The sequence below is a fragment of the Cetorhinus maximus genome, chromosome 5 (genome assembly GCF_964194155.1).
Source record: "Cetorhinus maximus chromosome 5, sCetMax3.hap1.1, whole genome shotgun sequence".
NCBI classification, from domain to species: Eukaryota; Metazoa; Chordata; class Chondrichthyes; order Lamniformes; family Cetorhinidae; genus Cetorhinus; species Cetorhinus maximus.
In genome coordinates this window covers 34,918,622-34,935,020 of record NC_135883.1, presented here as the reverse complement: position 1 = coordinate 34,935,020, position 16,399 = coordinate 34,918,622, and the positions used below count along the sequence as shown (strand labels likewise).

General features: G+C 44.9%; 1 protein-coding gene across 1 annotated transcript in view; it reads right to left on the bottom strand.

Moving 5' to 3' along the window:
• The window catches only part of LOC144680561 (myelin transcription factor 1-like protein), a 516,235-nt gene that overhangs the window by 352,534 nt on the left and 147,302 nt on the right, over positions 1-16,399 (bottom strand). Inside the window, exons 3-5 of the mRNA XM_078541678.1 lie at positions 10,656-10,710; positions 10,442-10,475; positions 10,077-10,139 (exon numbers count right to left, since the gene is read on the bottom strand). Coding sequence (XP_078397804.1) covers positions 10,077-10,139; positions 10,442-10,475; positions 10,656-10,710 — 152 coding nt within the window. The remainder of the gene's footprint in view (positions 1-10,076; positions 10,140-10,441; positions 10,476-10,655; positions 10,711-16,399) is intronic.

The following is a 16,399-nucleotide window of genomic DNA, read 5'->3' as shown; positions in this document are numbered from 1 at the left end:
AAAACATGGAAAGTCCTGTAATCTAACATAATAAAAATGGAATTTGACTTATTCAGTCACCACAAACCAATGGGTATAATTAGAAATGGGCAGAATCCCAGAATGTGATCCTGAAACACTGGGCTGGATTTTATGAGGTGCCATATTCCCCACGGCAACCCCTCCACCAAAAAATTGGATCATCGGCCTGTCCACCCAAAACCTGGCTTCCTTGCAGCGATATTATGCTGGGCGCAGCCTTAATTGTTTCAGGCTGGAACCTTCGCCCCCATCTGGGAGGAAGTCTAATCCAATCAGGTTTGCGGCAGCTCTGTAGTCCCAGCAGTGCCAGGTTCGAGCTGTGGCCACTGTTGGGACCACAGGCAGTCCCCAACGGAGGAGACTGATGGAGCCCTGACTTTGGACGAGCCTTATGGAAGGCCCCAACGAAGGGGGAGATGGGGAGAGTGGGGGCCCAGGTTTGAGAGGCCAGGGATAGGGCTGAAGGGCGGGGGGGTATGATTTTGGGATGGGGGAGGAGGGGTAGGGGGTGAGGGGGATGTCTCCAATGGGCACTGGGGATCCCCCCAGAGGAGGTAACCCCCCCTTCCTGCCCTACTCCATCTCATGCATGTGAAAGCCTCTGGGCTACATGTCTTGCCTCTGCCTTCCCCGCCCACCCTAATATGGGAGACAGTCAGGGGTGGGCAGGAAGGCCACCCGCTTTATTTTATGAGCCCTCCCCCCACCCAGCAGCATTCAGTACACCAGTGGGAGGCAGTAAAATCCAGCTCACTGTTAAATATCCCAGAATCGCATACAATAAAACTAGAATTTGACTTCTTCAGTCGCCATAAAACAGTAACCCTGAGCATGGTTATACTATCTGTAGACATGGATTAGAAGCTAAGGATAAAGAGAAAGAAATAAAGCATGAGGCAAGGGGGTGAAGTTCAACTTGAACATGGGCTCAGAATAGACAATAGTGGATTGTCTGCCCATTATGAACCCTGCTCAATTTTCCCTTCTACTGAAATCAATGGGAGAGAAAGTTAGAGAGGGGTATAAAGAGTAACTGATCTGCTACCATTCATTCTGTACTTCTCGGGAAGTTGTTAAAAATGTCAGCTGTGGCTCAGTTAGTAGCACTCTTGCCTCTGAGTCAGAAGGTTGTTGGTTCAGGTCCCACTCCAGAGGTATGAGTGTAACAATCTAGGTTGATATTCCAGTGCAGTACTGAGGGGGTGGTACACCGTCAGAGGTGTATTGTCTTTCAGATGAGACATTCAACTGAGCCCTGTTTTCTCTTTCAGGTGTTTGCAAAAAAAAACCCTTGGCACTATTTGATGATGAGCAGGGGAATGTTCCCCAGTGTTCTGGCCAATATTCATCACTGAACAAACATTGAAAAAACAGATAATCTGGACATTATTACATTGCTGTTTGTGGAAGCTTCCTGTATGCAGACTAGCTGCCATGTTTCTCTACAATATATCACTGACTACAGTTCAAAAAATCTTCTTAAAAGGTCCTTTCTCTTGTTCTTCTTAAACATCTCCACCAAATTAAGATGCCACTACATTTAGAATTGTCATCTGTTTAATTATTCGCTGGACAGTCTAGATTCGGGTAGACTGTTCGTTTTTCGTTCCTAATGTAAACTGGACAAGGATATCCAGGGTCTCAGTTTTTTTGCTAGATTTTATTTTTTTGTCCTGCTTGCAGGGTGTGAAGTAAAATATCAAAATTGAACTGATTCAAATTTGCTGCAGCTGAAAACCAGCCAAGACCTGGAAATGGTGTTCAGTTCCAGCAGTACTGAGGGAAGAAGCTGGAACAGGCAATTGGAATATAAAATAATTTCAGCAGAGAAAGAATGAGCCCAAATACCCTACACTTAAATTGTTCACCAAACAGTACTGTGGGTGTACCTACACCACATAGACTGCAGCGGTTCAAGGAGGCAGCTCACCACCACCTTCTCAAAGGCAACTAGGGATGGGCAATAAATGCTGGCCCAGCCAGTGTTTATTTTTATTATTCATTCATGGGACTTGGGCGTCGCTAGCTGGGCCAGCATTTATTGCCCATCTTTAATTGTCCTTGAGGTGGTAAGCTGCCTGCTTGAACCGCTGCAGTCCATATGGTGTAGGTACACCCACAGTGCTGTTAGGGACGGAGTTCCAGGATTTTGACCCAGCTACAGTGAAGGAACGACGATATATTTCCAAGTTAGGGTGGTGAGTGGCTTGGAGGGGAACTTCCAGGCGATGGTGTTCCCATCTATCTGCTGCCCTTGTCCTTCTAGATGGCAGTGGTCGTGGGTTTGGAAGGTGCTGTCGAAGAAGCCTTGGCGAGTTCCTGCAGTGCATCTTGCAGATGGTACACACTGCTGTCACTGTGAGTCAGTGGTGGAGGGAGTGAATGTTTGTGGATGGGGCGTCAATCAAATGGGCTGCTTTGTCCCTGGTGGTGTCGAGTTTCTTGAGTGTTGTTGGAGCTGCATTCATCCAGGCATGGAAGGGGTTTGGCATGGTCTCACAATTGTAGTGGTGGGGGGCATGGACGGGAACCCGGAGGACATTCGATTCACCCAGCAGCTAAAGCGGCATTGGGATCCTAATGATATCATATTACCCCTATTTGCCTGTATGAATGAGGTTCCCCACCCCCAATTCCAGAGTCAGACCAGTGTCCCAGCCTTCTAAAGACAAAGGCGCAATAAAAGAGGTGGTTTGGTGGAATTGCGTGGCAACAGGCAGTAAGTTTTCAGAAGTGATTTTAACTGTGTGGAGGCCCTTTCCCACTTGGTTAAAATTGGTCCCATAACACCAGTATCAATATTAAATCATCAGTATCATTAGAGTACGCTTGGCAAAATTAAGTATGCTTTCCTGTGAAAGTCCAGAAGCACACAGTCTAGGTGTACCCATGGACCGTGTCATGGTATTGGACTCAGATTCCTGCCAACGATCTCTCCATGCTGAGGAGCTGACCTTGATCGAGCAGTCGACTGGCATTGAAGTTTAATTGCTAATGCAAGGTGAAGGTGCAAGTCTGACACTATTTGCTGCACAGGGTTGAAAGAGTAGGAGAGATAATGAGATAAATCATGTGGTGGTTCGGAGACATCAAGCTTGAATTTGAAAAAGGAATGAGGGCTTGTCATTTTCCTACGACATGAAGATAAAATTTGCAAATAATTCAGTCAGAACACTCTCCAGAAAAAGGGAAAATAGTACAAACTACTGAGAATAAAAAGAACAACAAAAATGGTTTCTCAATATATTTCCTGCAACAGGAAATGACAGGCAGTGTTTAATATAGGCAACGGGGGTCTCGCCTGTCAGCTGCAGAGCTGGCGAGAGCCTTGCATTGCGGACTTTCACGAAGTCTTGTCACATTAAGTGCCAATACTGGGCAGCGATGGGCCCTGGTGAAGGTTATGGACCCGGTCGGGGGTGGCAGAAAACACTCCCACTCCACCCCCCCGCCCCCCCACCAAGAGCTGCTGGCCAATCAGAGGCTGGCTACTACACTGCTCAGCAGTGCCACCGGGGAGGCAGTGGCTGCAACTGGTAATTCAGCCACCCAAGGTTCAGGATCACTGATGGACCCAGACCAGAAGTGAGTGATGACAGGAGTGGGGTTGGCTGGAGGGCAGGCAGGAGGGTCAGCAGCAAGGGCAGTGGGGGTGGTTCTTAACGCACCAACAATCCCCCGATTTTCTGATGCCAATTTCCTCAACCTGGCACTGAGTGCCTTTGAATGAGGGGACCCCCACCCCAACACTCGGCATCAATACCAACAGCAGTAGAAGGCGACCTTCAAAAAAAAAAAGTGAGCCTTCAAGCCCCCTCCTCAGTCCAGGCAGAAACAGGAAGGCCGCGTGATCCTTACCCACCTTGCACCTGATTAAGTGCCCACTCCCCACCACCAAACACATCACGGGAAAGGGCAGTGAATTCCAAACATTGCTCATCAGTCAATCCCATCTTTGGATTCTGATCTGATCTATCACCAGCAGTTTCTTCTTTAAACCAGCAGCATTTATGATTCCCATTTCCCGCTTTCCACCTCATGTCAGATTTCGACACAGTTCTTTCTTCTCGCTGCTCCACTTCCTTGTTTCAAGTGCATTGTATCAGTGCAACCTCCAACCACCTCAGCGAAGTGCCTGTTCATTCTTTGGCGCAGCAATAATGCGCTGCAGGAGTGCACACCACTTAGCTGCTGTTTCTGAGAGAAGCTTGCAGGCTAATAGAAACACCTGGGGCAGAATTTTCCCCCCACTGGGGGGGAAGTTGATGGGCAGGCGCGTTTCCGATCGGTGCCCCCGATCGGAGGCGCGGCGCCATTTTACGTGGCGGGCCAAGTAAGGCCCACTCAGCGTGACGTCCGGCGGGAAGTGCTATGCACTCCCTGTGCAGGCTGGGGGGGGGGAATGCCTAAAATCGAGAGTGCGCTCTTTCGCGCAAGTGCACAAAAGAACGCACTCATCTCCCTGAGGCTAAGTACTGCCTCAGGGAGATCGCCTTGACTTTCAAAACTAGTAAAAATAGAAAAAAAAAAATTCCCTTACATGTCCTCTCATGTGACACTGTCACATGAGTTGGGACGTGTTCATAGTTTCCAAAAAATCTTTATTAAAATTTTTAAAACCGACATGAAATCTCATCCCGCCGGTGGATGAGGTGTCATGCTTTTTCTACTTCCCGCCGGGGCTCCTGGCCTGCCCGCCAACCTTAAGGCTGAACAGGCAGGTCCACTAATTACTTTAATTGATCTGTCAATGACCTCAATTGGCCATTGACAGGTCGACGGGCGCGCAGCTGATTTTGCTGCGCCCCCGCCTTCCTGAAAATTTAAATGGGGCACGGTGACATCGGAAGTTCTGCCCAACATCACCGCGCGTCATTTTACTCGTCGGCGAGCGGGCCCCGCCCCGGCTCGCCGACAGTAAAATCCTGCCCCGGGAGACTTTAAAAGCCTGCAGCCACCATGCCAATTCCCTCCTCCATTTTGGTATGAGCGCCAATTTATTTTTTTATTCATTTACCATCCATCCCTAATTGCCCTTGAGAAGGTGCAGGTGAGCTGCCTTCTTGAACCACTGCAGTCTATGTGGTGTAGGTACACTCACAGTGCTGTTAGGGAGAGAGTTCCAGAATGTTGACCCAGAGACAGTGAAGGAATGGCGATATATTTCCAAGTCAGGATGGTGAGTGGTTTGTAGGGGAACTTCCAGGTGGCAGTGTTCCCATGTGTCCGCTGCCCTTGTCTTTCTACATGGTCGTGGTCATAGGTTTGGAAGGTTCTATCTTAGAAGGCTTGTTAAGTTCCTGCAGTGCATCTTGTAGATGGTACACACTGCTGCCACTGTGCGTCGGTGGTGGAGGGAGTGAATGTTTGTGGATGGGATGCCAATCAAGCGGGCTGCTTTGTCCTGGATGGTGTTGAGCTTCTTGAGTGTTGTAGGAGCTGCACTCATCCAGGCAAGTGGGGAATATTCCATCACACTCCTGAATTGTGCCTTGTGGATGGTGGGCAGGCTTTGGGGAGTCAGGAGGTGAGTTACTCGCTGCAGGATTCCTAGCCTCTGACCTGCTCTTGTAGCCACAGTATTTCCAAGGTTAGTCCAGTTCAGTTTCTGGCCAATGGTAACTGCCAGGATGTTGATAGTGGGGTATTCAGCAATGATAATGCCATTGAATGTCAAGGCGCGATGGTTAGATTCTCTCTTATTGGAGATGGTCATTGTGTCATGCGAATGTTACTTGCTACTTATTGGACCAAACCTGGATATTTCCCAGGTCCTGCTGCATTTGGACATGGACTGCTTAAGGGCAGGATTTTCCCCGGGGCGGAGTTGAAGGGTGGGCACGCACAGGCGCACTTCCGATCAGCGCCCCCAATTAGGGGCATGGCGCCATTTTACGTGGGTGTGCCAATTAAGGCTCGCCCAGTACGATGTCTGCACGGAAGCGCAATGCATTCCCTGTGCAGGCGGGGGTGGGAATCCCAAAATCGAAAGTGCGCTCTTTCGCGCATGCGCACGAAAGAGTGCATTCATCTCCCTGAAGCTAAGTGCTGCCTCAGGGAGATCGGCTGTTCTGTGACAAATATGAAAACTAGAGAGAAGAAAAATCCCTGACATATCCCCTCATGTGACATTGTCACATGAGTTGGGACATGTCCATAACTTTTACAAAAACTTTAATAAAATTTTTAAAAACCTACATGAAACCTCATCCCGCCAGTGGATGAGTTTTCATGCTTTTTCTAATTCCCGCCGGGGTTCCTGGCCTGCCCGCCAGCCTTAAGGTTGGATGGGCAGGTCCATTAATTAGTTTAATTACCCTGTCAATGGCCAATTGAGGCCATTGACCGGTCGACGGGTGCACAGCTGATTTTGCTGCGCCCCCGCCTACCTGAAAATTTAAGTGGGGCAGGATGACATCTGGAGTTCCGCCCAACGTCACCGCGCGTCATTTTACGCATCGGTGAGCGGGCCCCGCCCCCGCTGGGAAAATCCTGCCCTAAGTATCTGGAGAGTTGCAGATAGTGCTAAACATTGTGCAATCATCAGCAAACATCCCCACTTCTGACCTTGTGATAAAGGAATGTCATTGATGAAGCAGCTGAAGATGGTTGGGCCTGAGGAACTCCTGCAGTGATGTCCTGGAACTGAGATGACTGACCTCCAACAACCACAACTATCTTCCTTTGTGCTACATATGACTCCAACCAGCAGAGAGTTTTCCCCTAATCCCCACTGACTCCAGTTTTGCTAGGGCTCCTTGATGCCACACTTGGTCAAATGCTGCCTTGATGTCAAGGGCAGTCACTCTCACCTCATCTCTGGTGAACAGTTCTTTTGTCCATGTTTGAACTGAGGCTGTAATGAGGTCAGGAGCTGAGTGACCCTGGCGGAACCCAAATTGACCATCAATGACCAGTTATTGCAAACAAGTACCACTTGATAGCACTGTTGATGACCCTTTCCATCATTTTACTAGTGATCGAGAGTAGACTGATGGGATGGTAATTGGCCAGGTCGAACTTGCCCTGATTTTTGTGTACAGGACATGCCTGGGCAATTTTCCACATTGCCAGGTAGATGCGAGTGTTGTAGCTGTACTGGAACAGCTTGGCTAGGGACGCAGCAAGTTCTGGAGCACAAGCTTTCAATACTATTGCCGGAATATTGTCAGGGCCCATAGCCTTTGCAGTATCCAGTGCCTTCAGCCATTTCTTGATATCACGTGGAGTGAATCGAATTGGCTGAAGACTGGCATCTGTGATGCTGGGGACCTCCGGAGGAGGCAAAGATGGATCATCCACTCGGCACTTCTGGCTGAAGATTATTGTAAATGCTTCAGCACTTGTAAATGCTTCAGCATTGTCTTTTGCACTGATGTGCTGGGTTCCCCCATCATTGAGGATGGGGATATTTGTGAAGCCTTCTCCTCCAGTGAGTTGTTTAATTGTCCACCGCCATTCATGACTGGATGTGGCAGGAATGCAGAGCTTAGATCTGATCCATTGGTTGTAGAATTGCTTAGCTCTGTCTATCACTTGCTGCTTATGCTGTTTGGCATGCAAGTAGTCCTGTGTTATAGCTTCACCAGGTTGACACCTCATTTTCTGGTATGCCTGGTCTGCTCCTGGAATGCCTTCCTGTGCTCTTCATTGAACCAGGGTTGATCCCCTGGCTTGATGGTAATGGTAGAGTGGGGGATATGTGGGCCATGAGGTTACAGATTGTGGTTGCATACAATCCTGCTACTGCTGATGGCCCACAGCTCCTCATGGTAGCCCAGTCTTGAGTTGCTGTATCTGTTTGAAATCTATCCCGTTAGCGCAGTGATAGTGCCACAAACCACGATGGAGGGTATCCTCAATGTGAAAATGGGACTTTATCTCCACAAGGACTGTGCGATGGTCACTCATATCGATACTGTCATAGACAGATGCATCTGCAGCAGGGAGGTTGTTGAGGATTAGGCCAAGTATATTTTTCCCTCTTGTTGGTTCCCTCACTAACTGCCACAGACCCGGTCTAGCAGATATGTCTTTTAAGACTCGGCCAGCTTGGTCTGTAGTAGTGCTCCCGAGCCACTCTTGGCGATGGACATTGAAGTTCCCCACCCATCAGGTGGGCTCTCCCCTGGCACTTTCCCCACCATTTTTAAAGTAGTTGAACCTGGAAACACAGCTGGATTCAGCCAAGTCACTTACAAAAAACGCATCATTCAATTTACACTTGGGGGATGGAGGAAAACAGGGGCCAGAGTCTTACCAGAATTAAGTATTATTTTATACCAAAAAAATTTATCAAATCATTCAAAATGTTCACCTTACTGATTCACTAACAAAAATATCAAACCGACATGAGGCTAAAAAAAGTCTCTCAAGTGAGCATGTGGTTTTGTTGGAAAAGATTAATTTTGTTTGTCAATGGAATAGAATTGTCCATTTTTTCCTGCTCTTTATTTCAGTGAAAAGAGCCTCAGAATTTTCACCCAGGTTTTGTATTATCAGTGGTAGCATCAGAAAAAGGAATCCCTACCATTATACACTAAGGGACATTTGCCACTTTCAAAGTCATAATAGTACTTCTTCATGTTACAAATTAGATGCAAGGCGGATTGTTCTTCCCCACAAGATAGTTATATTTGCTGGGCACAGCATATAGCCTTTAATGCATCGCACAGGCTATAATGGGTGTATTCAGTACAAGGCACAATGGACAGGATTTTTAGCCCCAAATGAGGGCAAGCAAGGAGGCGGGTGGGCACAAAAATTCACACCACCTACCAGCATGCCAGTTTGCTGGCACCATCCACACTGGGCTACCTACCAGAGGTGGGGTGGGGGTTGGCATGGTTACCTGCCTGTAAGTGGTGGGTAACCAATTAAGGGTTTTAATTGGCCACGTAAGGCTGATTGTCAGTGGCCAACTGGAATGTTCCAACCAGCCTGTGGGCCCTCTGCGGTGTTGGGAACACACCAGCTGCCTGGAAGTGGCCTCCCAGCAACAGACCAGGGGACCAGCACTCCAGGCAGGCTTTACGGCCCTCCCCACCTGCCTGGTCACGACTGCGGCCACAGGTTGCTATGTGGAGAGTATTTCCTCCAGAATGGTGGTCCAACGTTTTCATTTTCATGATTCCATTTTTAAATTAGAAGATGAAAACGTTGGAGAGTGAACACCTCAAAGTGGAGGTGTGCTCTCTCTCTCTCTCTCTCTATTAGCTGAACTGCAGGCTTCATCTTTTTCCATGCTGGGGGGACCTGCTATTGGCCCACCAGCTTCGAGAGCCTGCCTGCCACCCTTAATTGGATGACAAGCCCACCCTCCGTCCACTAATTGGCCAATTCAGGGGAAATCACTCTCGAGTGACTGACTCCCACACAGTGTGGGGTTGTGACCCCCATTTGACCCCAAGTCAGGGTCTCTATCAAAGGGCAAGATACTGTCCAACAATTCACCATGCAAAATATCACAACACTTCAATGTCTGTCACATTTACACTTTTCAAAACAAACATTACTTCCAATTCTGTCAACAAAACAATCTTGGTAAATTCTGGTTGCACATTTCTGTTACATTTATGGTTCAAATCATAGTACAATTGTTGAAATCTGTAAGATAGGTTTACAATAACCTTGGTAGATTTGATGTCCATAACAATGTTATACATTGGTATTTTCCACGTTATTAACACTGTTGTTCCATTGCTACTTCAATGCTCACATTGTTAAAATAAATAAGTTGTATCCATTACAAAATCCTCATGATTTACTTAATGAACAGGTAGAACACAGAGCTTCACAGTTCTTCCTAGCATTCTGTCTCTCAGTTTATATCAGACATTCAGCTGTGTTCTTTTGTGGAAGATAGTCTTCAATGTGTCAGGAGCAAGATATTTTCACACATACTTGTGGTGCTACCCATCATTATAAAAGTAAAATAAACCTTTACAGCATAGTTAGAACATTCACAGCCCTGAGCTCAGACATCATACTTTAATTGCCGTCGCCCCACTCCAGAATTCAGACAGAAAATAATTAAATAGAAGCACACAAATTACCTTCGGTGCCTTGCGTATTTTCCACTAACATGGCCTGTGCCATCACAGCCAGGAGTTGGACAACTAAAAAAAGAGAAAAGCTTGATTGTGATAATTATCACTGATGCTGGTTTATGTGTGCACTCGTGCACCCGTGTGCACATCTGTGAGTGTATGTGTGGGAGGGATAGCGTAAGAAAGGGATAGAAGACGATGAATACTGGTTTTTTTTTATTATTAGCAAGTCCCAGGAGAATTAATTTCTTCAGTGCAGCCATGCATTAGCCGACCACCAATGCGATTGACAACATGCTTTATCCATTAAGAGGCATGAAATTTCAAAATTGCTAATGTGGTGAAATTTTATTTTAACTATGATCACTCACCTGAAGAGTTCTTGGATTACTGGTTCTATGGGGACTGAGGAGAAATGAAAACAACACAGATTTATCATGTCTTATAATTACCTGGTTCTTCATATATAACAGCCAGTAAGTTGCCATGAAAGCTACAGTCAGGATGCGACAAGCAAAGAGGCTCTGGTGGATGAAGGTCACCCTGAGCAGGGGTTTGACTGATTTAGTGAGCCAATAGCCTTACCTCGGATACCTTTAGAGCGTGTGCGGTGACGCTTCTGGTCTGCATCCACCTCCATCTGAAAACAGATTAGTAGGCATTCAATGTCCTTATCCGGCACACACAGACCTTCAATACACAACATGTCAAAGTGTGTCACAGGATTTATTAACAAGCCTCTCTCTGCTTCCACATGCATTTTGATACATGAAATGAGTAAAATTTATGATTTGGATGCCTCGTAAGGAAAACTTTGTTTGAGCAAAAAAAAACAATTGAACATTTTGATGTTGCCCGTTCAACACGTTTTCTTCATGTTGCTGTATTTTTCAGGGCTAATTTTTCGCAGCCAAGACAACCAGGATGTTGATTGCAATAAGATTAATTGGGATAGGTTCCAACAGTCTCCTAGCTATGAAAGGGTTATAAACTGCTATCTTAACCGGTTACTCAGCTCTATTTAAAAGGTGAACTTCTTCAATTGCAGACGCTCAGTTCTGCCAAGTGTTTCTGAACCATACACTACTATATTGCAGAGGAATCCAGTAAAAAAGTATTGCACTGAGGGGAGCCTATCACTTCTCCTTTTATCTGGGTAATATTCCCAGTGATGCAATAATTCAATATAACTGCTGATTTTCTATCTGCCTCTTGGTTCATGAAGACACATTTTTAAAAAAATAAAGGAGCAAAATATGAATATAATTCATGGGCACTGTTTTGGGGTAAAGATTACAAATTCTACATGGAGACCACGAAAAGCTTCTTTTTCTTTAACCTTTGCATTTGAATTTTTAAATGTGCATCCTTTAGAAACAATAAAAAAATGTTCTAGCTTTGAATAATAGCCAAAGTACTTATATTGCCAAATCCTTCTGCACAATGGGATAATGGGACAGAATTTTGATACTAATCAGGTAATCTGGCTAATAGATTACAATTAGAACCTGGCCTGCACATACAGCCATCAAGGGAGCAGGCTTCCCTTAAAACATTAACCAGTCAATGAGCATCTGCAAGACCAGGAGACAGAATATCACCAGGGAGCATCTGCTTGCCCAAACTTTGGCATGAGCCCAAGGTTAGTGTGGAACATGAGTGCAAAGTGTTCACTGGATGCATTCCAAAGCACTATGCACCATCAATGCCTCTTTTGCACTTCACCTATGATACTTTTTAATGTTACTTAGACTTACATCCACCACTTAAGTATCTCTTTGTGCAATTCCCCCTGTACCACCCTCTCTCACCTTCCCCAACACCCCTCCACCACCACATACTCCGACATCCTCCCACCATCATGCCCCACCTTACCTAACACCTCCCCCCACCCCCTCCTCCCACACCAAGAAAGCACTTGAGAAGAGATCTTGAAAAATTGAGTTCCATTTGGCCTTGCCAATAAAGAAGCTCAGGTTCTAAATTAGTACCAGTTTATCTGTACTAGAAAATAAAACATGTAAGTCATAGATGCATCAGATGAGCTACAATTAGGATAAGAGGAACCAAAAAGGTGAAGGGAGCACTTAGACTGTGAAAAAGCAACAAAAAAGATAACATACAAATTTCTGCGTGGATTGACAATTTTAGGTTTTTAAAAAGTTCAGCAGTTTCATGTCTCAAGTATTCTGTGCTCTTTTCCTTTATTGAAAAATATCAATTTCTTGGTTGCAGCCTCGATGATAACACTGCCTTCTCGGATCTACCGTAGAATTCTGTCCAGACTTTAATGCGATTGAAGTCTCTCTTTCTGCTGGCTGTAAGGGTGAAATTAATTTTCCCATTCTAAATCCAGTTCCTTGTCGGCACCACTCAGCTGCACAAAACGATCCATAATTTGGCACCAATTTAGTAAAAGACTAGCAATTACACGAGAAAACTTCAAAAATAGTTGGTGTGAAGAACGAAAATGTCACATTGTTGTAGCAGGGTACTGCTCTAAAATGTGCTCAATGCCCACCGCTACAGCAGAGTGCAGAGGACTCTACATTGAACCAATGCCATGCCTGAGCTCCCTATCAACACTGGATGTAAAAAATTGGGAAAAGTCTTTCAATGTCCTGCACTAAAAGCCTTCACCTTGACAAGGACAAATAAAAAATTCTTTACAGCCAAACTTAAGAGTAGGTGGGAGTCATGATCTTGCCCAGGACATTCTGATGAAGGCAAAGGAATTACACCCCGTTGGCAATTATTATAACCTGTATTTCTTCATAACACAGAGGCATATGGTTCCGATCACGGGAAATAAAAGGAGTTTGCTCGTAACCGCAAGGATTTGCCTCTTTCAAATAAAGTTCATTTCCCTTTGAGAAAATAAATGAAAGATCCATTCTTTCGAAATGTTTTTTAAAAAAAGGGTTTTGTGGGGGCCCTAACTACTACTTTATTCTGAGATGGAAATGCCCTTTTTGCAGTTGGATTGAAACAAACAAAGTGAGTTACATGAGATTCCAGCATCCTTGAACAGCAGCAGACTGAAATTACAGCAAGTCACCAGGGAGGAAATTCTCAACTACCAAACTGTAAGAATAATGAGGTCATTTCCTCCCATGGTTGGAGAAGCCAGGGTAGTTTAAAAAAAAACACTTGACAGACACAATGCCCGTTGAGAACCCTTGACTGATGAATCAGGGATGGGTTGAAGCATGTAAGTAAAATATACCTTCGCAGCCAGATGCTGCTAACTGTTAGAAAGGCCAGCACGGAGGTAATGCTAGGGCACTTAGAATGATTTTAACGCAGCACTGTGTTCTTCTCAGTAATACCAGACTCATACCATAGAAGGAGAATCTATTGCATTATCCACATGCAACCAAAATTCTGTTTCCATCATGAAGCGAGGTCAAGGCACATTTGTGCAGTGTTGCCACAGCAATTCAATCCTATTTTAGATGCACTTTTTAAGAAATTTTTCCTGATTATAGACTCTTGCACACAATGTAATTACTTTTTTGCCAGCAGAATATCCATTTTAAGTGAATTCCAAAAGTGTATTTAGAACAAAATAATTATTAAATATGTGCTGTAATTAGCCAAATTGTGGCAAAGTTTTTGCATTATTTCAATGCATTTTCATCAACTGGATTTCTCTGATAGTTCAGTGAGTAAATGTACCATGTGATATATCACTACAAAATATAGAACAGAAAGTTCGACATGAGTCATTTATCCATATTGGGTTAGCTGATCTCAGCCAAGCTAATGGCCTGACTAGCCCTGAGCCAGGGAGGTATAAAGCAGCCAATGGTCCCAGGCAACTGTGTGCATGTGGGGATGTTGGATGAGGAGAGCAGCAAACTTGGTCATGATACCCTGGGGTAATTGAAAGGCCTGCCAACATTCACTATTGAGATTCACACTGTAAGAGTGCTGATTTGTGTGAGATACTGAAGGACAGCTGGCACCATACTGAGCCTGTGTCACTGTCATCAGGAGATAGGACAGGTGGAGTGAGCTGATGCAAGAATGTCTCAGTTCCAAATTAGGGAGCAAAGTTTCCTGATTAAGTTTCAATTGTCCTTGAGAACATGTAACCATAAAACCAAAACAAGGAAAGGCTATTCAGTCCATCTCCCTTGAACTATCATTCAGATTAAAGTCTGACCCATTTTCAAATCCATTCAGCTTCATAAACAATTGGAATCAAATTCATGGGGTAGAATCTTCGGCTCAGCAAGCAGGGGCGGGGCCTGCTCGCCGAGGCATAAAATAACGCGGGGTGACATCAGGTGTGCGTCCCAACATCACCGCACGTCATTCGGATTTGCAGTTCGGCGGGCGCGCAGCTGAGTCAGCTGTAGGCCTGCCAAACTATCAAAGGCCTGTTAAGGCCATTTAACAATCAATTAAATCATTGACCTGAGCTGCCTGTCCAACCTTAAGGTTGGGGGGGCAGGCGAAGAGCCCAGGCGGCCTTCACATTTTTTATGGAACCTCATCCACGGGCGGGATGAGGTTTCATGAATGTTTATAAAGTGTCGGAAAAATTTTTTATCGACATTAAAGGACATGTCCCAGCTCATGTGACAGTTTCATGCGAGGGGACATGCCCGTAAAATTTTTTTATCCCTTTATTCAAGGTTTTATATGTGAAACTCATCTCCCTGAGGCACTTCTGTACCCCAGGGAGATTTCTGCGCTCTTTCACGTGCATGCTTCTGGGCACGCGTCACGCTGGGTGGGCCTTAACTGGCCTGCCCACGTCAAACGGCAGCGCCCAGCCAATCGGGGGCGCCGATCAGCTGCATGCCTGCCCCTGCACATGCCTGTTCCCGACAGGGAGCAAATTCTCCCCATGATGTTTGAATACACGGTATGTCATTTTTAAACAAACCCAGCAACATAGTCAAGGCTTATTAGAATGCAAATGTAATATGCTATTTATTCTGAAAATTTACTGTCCTAAGTTTTTTTTGATAGAAACTATTAAGGAAAACTGTCAATCAAAATATAGCATACTCCACCAGACTAAAAACTGCAGTTAATTTTAACGTATTCAGAATTAAACAATATGGAGTTTTTTTTTGTATTAAGCTGATAAATACACTTCAGAACTACTAGAACAGACATACTGTCCCTGTAGAATACTGATGCAACATATGTGATTCTCCTGTAAATTGCACCGTAAGGAAAGCATTGGGCTTGGCCATTTGAATCTGATATGCAAATGCAATATATGATCTGCCTCTTTTAAGGCAGTCAAGCTTAACCTTTCTCACAAATGTCATTTCTGCAGCAAACCACATTACCGACAAGCATTGGAAGAAATTAAAAGTACTGACAAGGCGCTTCTAATCACCTATTTATAATAAAGGATTCACAATTCAAAGAATAGCCATTTGTTCAATGTCATCAATCGCGTCAATAATATTGCTATGAAAACGGTGACTAAGACAAATGAAAGATGAGTATTCAACAGGAAAGTACTCAGAAACAAAATATGTGCAAGCTGAACCTATCTAGCCATGAAGGTATGTTTCCCAATTGAGGAAAATATATTGTACACATAAATGATGCAACAAAGCTTGGCACTGGTCCCCTGATTTAAATACCACAGACGAGCAAGGTCAAGGGCCTGACTTTTACCATTGCCATGTTCAGAGATACCTATGGTACAAAACTGCTGCTCTTTGAAACAAAGGTACACAGGAACTATTGATTTTTCCGTCCGAAGAAGGGTCTTCCCAAAAAGTGAACCAGTCTTTTCTCTTTCAAACACTGACAGGCATGCTGTGCACCTGGGAAAAATTAGCTTGAGGAGTTACTAAGCCCATCAGAGTAGTTGAATTGCATTATTACATATAACAATAACTTGCATTTATGTAGCACTCTTAATGTAGAAAACTTTCCAAGACGCTTCAAAGAAGCATTAGGGAAAAAATGAAAGCTGCTCCATGGAAGGAGGTATTAGGAATGGTGACCAATGGTATAAGAAGTAAGTTTGAAATCATAAAGGAGAATAGTTTAGGGAGGGAATTCTAAACTTAGACAGTCATCAATACTGGGGGAAAGAAAGGACAAATGCACAAGAAACCACAATCAGAGGAATGAAGAATTGCGGCTAGGGGGTGCAGCTGGGTAGGGTGGTGATGGCAGGAAATTGTCGTCTCAGAGGAGGTTATGCTGATAAGGAAGAGTAAGGCAATGGAAGAATTCAAGCATATCTAGCTTAAGTAGTAGGATCAATGATCCAGCTCCAGATTAACAACGATCTGCAACTGTTAATTCAGATGTTGGGAGGTCACTCAAAGTCTTTTTTATTGACA